Genomic DNA, 5907 nt, shown 5'->3' on the forward strand with positions numbered 1-5907 from the left:
TTATCGGCTGAAAGAAACCTGCACAGCGAAGCTATAGCGATAATCCCATACCACACTCCTGGTCATATGGCCATTTCCCGAAGGTTGAGTGTGGTTTGAATTTTCCGCCAAAATCATCGGAAATTTAAAATTCCCGGCTCTGTGCAGGCATGCGCATTGTCGACCCCACCTCCCCCTCCCTATTCCCTCCCTTCTTACCCGGCTAGCTCGAGCCGGACGTCGCGTCACTTAGCATCGCGGAACCAGACGAGTCGGTCACTCCACAACCCACCTTCTTTTCATGCCGGTAAGTCTGGTTCCTGCTCGTGCTCGTGTGTTCTCGTAGGGAGCCCTACCTGTTCTCCTGCAGTTTTTCCCCTTCGGTGTTGTGTCCAGACACCTTTGGGACACCCCTTCTATGATTATCATTATTCTATTTTCAGACCAAACGCTTGTGTGTGGAATCCGGCTGCACAGCCAGGATCTCGTCAGACGGCCACCACGACCTCTGCTCCCGCCATGCCCCTTGTTTCTCACAAGCTGGCTTTAACCCCCTAGCCTGCGTTGTGTGCAAAGCGCGGGTTGAGGAGATTCGTGCTGCTCCTCCCAAAACCCGTTCCAAGCTAGCCGCCCTCGAACTTCTTCGGGAGGCATGGCGCAGAGCTCGGAAATTGAAATCCGCTGACGACCCCCCCCCCCTGGTGTGGGCGGATCCGGCGTTAGGCGTGGAATTGGGCCTCGTTCGCCCTCGCCATCCGTCTCCCTATGTCTCCGAGACTTCCGTTGGTGGACAACCTGGGCCTCTCGGAGTACAAGGGGACGAGTCTGATGTTACGGAGTATGGTGTCCCCGAGCGTCCTCAGGCCTCTCGGCAGCCCCATACATCCGACCATCAAGGGTCCTTAAAACCCTTACGGCTTGCTTTGTCAAGCACCCCCACGAACTCGTCTTCCTCCCTAGTTCACTCACGTGAACCCGGCAGGAAATCTCGCTCGAAAAAGAGGTCTGCCTCACCGAGGTCCAGGACGCTCAGCTTGTCCCCACCCTCCACAGCCTCTCCCCCCAACTCACCCTCCCTTCCTCGCTCTCCTTTTCCTCGCCGTAAATCCCACAAGGGCAGGGAGCCGGGGGACGAAACGAGGGGAGAGGGAACTCTGGCTGCCCAAGTGGCTGCCCTCCTTCCGTCCCTGATAGGCCCCGTCCTTGAATCGGCCCTATCACATTATCCGGCCTTTCAGACCGCGCAAATCATAACGCACCCCTCTCCAGAGCAACCTCCTATTGAACCTACGGCTCTAGCCCCCCCTCCCACTCTCCCTCCTGGTCCTTCCCTCCGCCCCTCCGTGCCGGCGACAGGTATAGGACTAGAAGGCCCCTCTCAGGAGGAACCCCCCAATCAGACGTCCGTCGGGTTGGACGGGGTGGAGGACCACTACAGTTCTTCTTTACCTTATCCTCCTACCATGACGGACTCTTGAGTTCACCCCTTCTCATGGTGTGACCTTCCCCGGTCCTGGGAGTACTCGTTTGGAGAAGATCACAAGCTAGTGGCCTGGTCTCCCGACTACTCGCTACTGGAGGGCTGGAGGAGGAGAGATGACGTTATCCTAAAGTGGGCCAACGACGCGGAGGGGGCTAAGGTTCTATATAAGATTCGACCCCTCTCCGCCCCGGCCTCCACGCCCTCCAGGATTTCCACCTCTAACACTCTGGACGCATTAGGTGCTCTCCTGGAGAACCCTCGTTTAAACCCTGATGGGCATATGTTTGTCGACAGGTCGGGGGACTCACCGGCGGTAGCACTCTCCCCAAACGCCTGGTTCCCGCAGGAGAAAGGGGAGAAAGCCTTAGACATCCCTGCTCTCGAGCGGGCCCAAGACCAACCCAAGACGGTTCCTCCTCGACGGCATATCCCTTCATCATTCCCCGTCGTCCTGCCACCACCCTTCGCGCCGGAGGGCCTGCGCGATTGCTTGTGGCACTCGGGCAGGGACCCCGCCCTCCCCCAGCAACTTAGTGAACCGGAGGCTAAGTTGCTGACGACGGAGGCCTCGACCAGACAAGACCTTGCCTCTACCATCTCGACCGTCACGGCAATGGCGATGATGAGGAACTGGCTGACGACGCTCGCCACGAGCTTTGAGGACTTCCCGCGGGAAGAATTGAGGTGAGTGGGATATTTCAATCTATAGAGGGTCCAGACCTGTCCTGGCGAGAGACGCTCGGGTAGCGTCTTCACCCAGGACGGAGCCTCTTGACTAGCGCCCGAGGACGAGGTCGTTCGGAAACGACCTCGGCTTCGCATATGTTATACGTTCTACAATTGAGCGATGTGACTTTATTACACCCTCCGGGGATCGGGATCCTTCTCGCCCTACTAATTTGATTCGCGTGTTTTCTGTATGCAGAGACACCCTGGCGGCACTCTCTACCGTGGCAGAGGGTACAGCCAACATGGCGTCATCAGCCCTACCCCCAGCAGCGAGGGCCTTCACCGCGGCTCGTCTGGCAGCTCGTCAGTCTGCAGCGCGGTCGGCCCCGGAGATAGCTCGCCGGGGCGTGGTGAGAGCAGCTCCCCTTTCCCGTGGTCTGTTCGACCAGGAAGCGACAGACCGCGTCTTCGCTACGGTCCCGACCGTCATCCAGATCCAACAACCCTCCCAACCGGAGATTCCAGGACTTCCTTCGGAGACACGCGATAGTGACCATCTCCGCTAGCACAGTTCTGGACTTCCTGTCTTGGCTAGCTGACACCACCAACAGGGCACCGGAAGGCCGACCCGGGCCATGCCCCCCACGCCCACAACATCAGAGGCCTCGCGGCATCGCTGGCGTTTCTCCGCACCCACTCTGTGGAACGGGTGCAGGACCTCGGGGGCTGGGCATCAGCAACTTCCTTCAGGACACGGTATCTCTACCACTCGATCACCCCTGTCCCATGTGTCGCCATGGGAACGGCTCCACCCCTCTTCGCAAAAGAAGGGGGGGCAAAGGGCGACCGAGGGGTAGGGGAAGGCCCAGGAACCGCTGAGCAAGATACAATATTCTACATAGAATTTATGCACTATGTGAATTGTACAATATTATTTTTATAAAAAATAAATAAATAAATGAATATATATATATATTGATATTGATATCGATATAAGTAAAAAAAAAAAAAAAAAAAAAAAACAGGTCGAAATGGACATGACTTCTCCTATTCAACTTAAGCTAATCTATAGTCATGATGGTCAAGAACTTTACCATGTTGAAATTAATTTCAACGCTCACTGTGACTCAGGTCGAAATGACCATGACTTTTCCTATTCAACTTGAGCTAATCTACAGTCATGATGGTCGAGAATTTTACCATGTTGAAATTAATTTCGACGCTCACCGTGACTCAGGTGGAAATGGACATGACTTTTCCTATTCAACTTGAGCTAATCTACAGTCATGATGGTCGAGAATTTTACCATGTTAAAATTGATTTCGACGCTCACTGTGACTTAGGTCGAAATGACCATGACTTTTCCTATTCAACTTAAGCTAATCTGTAGTCATGATGGTCAAGAATTTTACCATGTTAAACTAATTCAACGCCCACTGTGACTCAGGTCGACATGAACATGACTTTTCCTATTCAACTTAATTTAATCTACAGTCATGATGGTCGAGAATCTTACCATGTTAAAATTAATTTCGACGCTCACTGTGACTTAGGTCGAAATGACCATGACTTTTCCTATTCAACTTAAGCTAATCTGTAGTCATGATGGTCAAGAATTTTACCATGTTAAACTAATTCAACGCCCACTGTGACTCAGGTCGACATGAACATGACTTTTCCTATTCAACTTAAGCTAATCTGTAGTCATGATGGTCAAGAATTTTACCATGTTAAAATTAATTTCGACGCTCACTGTGACTTAGGTCGAAATGACCATGACTTTTCCTATTCAACTTAAGCTAATCTGTAGTCATGATGGTCAAGAATTTTACCATGTTAAACTAATTCAACGCCCACTGTGACTCAGGTCGACATGAACATGACTTTTTCTATTCAACTTAATTTAATCTACAGTCATGATGGTCGAGAATTTTACCATGTTAAAATTAATTTCGACGCTCACTGTGACTTAGGTCGAAATGACCATGACTTTTCCTATTCAACTTAAGCTAATCTGTAGTCATGATGGTCAAGAATTTTACCATGTTAAACTAATTCAACGCCCACTGTGACTCAGGTCAACATGAACATGACTTTTCCTATTCAACTTAATTTAATCTACAGTCATGATGGTCGAGAATTTTACCATGTTAAAATTAATTTCGACGCTCACTGTGACTTAGGTCGAAATGACCATGACTTTTCCTATTCAACTTAAGCTAATCTGTAGTCATGATGGTCAAGAATTTTACCATGTTAAACTAATTCAACGCCCACTGTGACTCAGGTCAACATGAACATGACTTTTCCTATTCAACTTAATTTAATCTACAGTCATGATGGTCGAGAATTTTACCATGTTAAAATTAATTTCGACGCTCACTGTGACTTAGGTCGAAATGAACATGACTTTTCCTATTCAACTTAATTTAATCTACAGTCATGATGGTCCAGAATTTTACCATGTCAAAATTTATTTCAACGCTCACTGTGACTCAGTGATGTCACGGTATGATGACGTCATTGTGATAAATTGACGTCACCATGTAGTCCTATGACGTCAATTTGTGTCCCTGTGACGTCACGAGACGATCCTATGGCGCCATGATCAATCCGGTGACGTCACAGTACAATCACATGATGTCACTAGGTATTAAACATATAGAAGTCCGCTTGTGGGTGACGAGACGTCACAAATTGCCATAGCACACTATTGGATGAAGACGCTCGCCACGGGCTTCGAGAACTTCCCGCGGGAAGACTTGGGGTGAGTTGGATACATACCGAGGGTCCAGGCCCGTCTTCGTGGGAGACGCTCAGGGAACGTCTTCACCCAGGACGAAGCCTCTTGACTAACGCCCACGGACGAGGTCGCTCGGAAACGAACTTGGCCTCGCATACTCCCTTTCGGTTTCTCGCTTACCCCGAGGATCTTCACGAAACTAGTGAGAGTGGTAGGCGTACGTTGGACGGAAGCAAGCGTCTCCACACTCATGTTCCTAGACGGCTAGTGGATGCATTTGCCCACCGGGGAGGGTGCATCGGCCGACATCTCAATGGCTCTGAGTGTGTTGGCGGACGTGGAGTTCGGGGTGGACTGGGACGGGTCTGCCCTTGCTCCCACACAGACTTTATTGGCTCGGGATTGAGTGGGACACAGTCAGCGTCCTTCGGGTGCTCCCCTGCGCCAAAAGAGCGTGCTTCTCTCACACGTCCTCCCTCCTTCGGTGGCGGGGGGGGGGGGGCCTCAACTTCGCGACCCCGGCCCTTCCACTGAGCCGCTTGGGGCGCCGACGGCTGGTACGGGAGGTCGACAGGAGCATACTGCTTCTCCCGCGTGACCTGCCCGGGCCGATACCCTCAGCACTCCACAGGTTGTTGCGTCCCTGGCTTCGGTCGGGGGCCCTACGCCGGTCGCTGGAGTTTCTCCGCACCCACTCTGTGGAGCGGGTGCGGGACCTAGGGACTGGACATCGACGACTCCCTTGGGGACACGGTGTCTCTACCACTCAGTCGCCCCTGTCCCATGTGTCGCCATGGAAACGGCTCCACCCCTCTCATCTCAAAAAAGTGGAGGGGGCAAAGGGCGACCGAGGAGTGGGGAGGGGCCAGGAACCGTTGAACAGGATACAAATTTCGTATAATTTACGCATTGTGTGAACAGTGCAATGTTGTGCATGTCACATTCTTCGGCGTGGGTACTTGACGTTTCTGTCTCCCCTCTACTGAGTGATAAAATGAATAAGTCTCCCATAGGAAAGACACACGTAATAACG

General features: G+C 51.8%; 1 protein-coding gene across 1 annotated transcript; it reads left to right on the plus strand.

Moving 5' to 3' along the window:
• Positions 1–251: 251 nt before the first annotated feature.
• LOC143036618 (uncharacterized) lies at positions 252–1591 on the plus strand. Its single transcript, XM_076204179.1, has 2 exons — positions 252–286; positions 423–1591. Exons 1-2 carry the CDS (start codon positions 281–283, stop codon positions 1455–1457), a joined length of 1041 nt encoding a protein of 346 aa, XP_076060294.1. The 5' UTR covers positions 252–280; the 3' UTR covers positions 1458–1591.
• Positions 1592–5907: the final 4316 nt, after the last annotated feature.

The sequence above is a fragment of the Oratosquilla oratoria genome, chromosome 21 (genome assembly GCF_046742065.1).
Source record: "Oratosquilla oratoria isolate Oo_2021 chromosome 21, ASM4674206v1, whole genome shotgun sequence".
NCBI classification, from domain to species: domain Eukaryota; kingdom Metazoa; phylum Arthropoda; class Malacostraca; order Stomatopoda; family Squillidae; genus Oratosquilla; species Oratosquilla oratoria.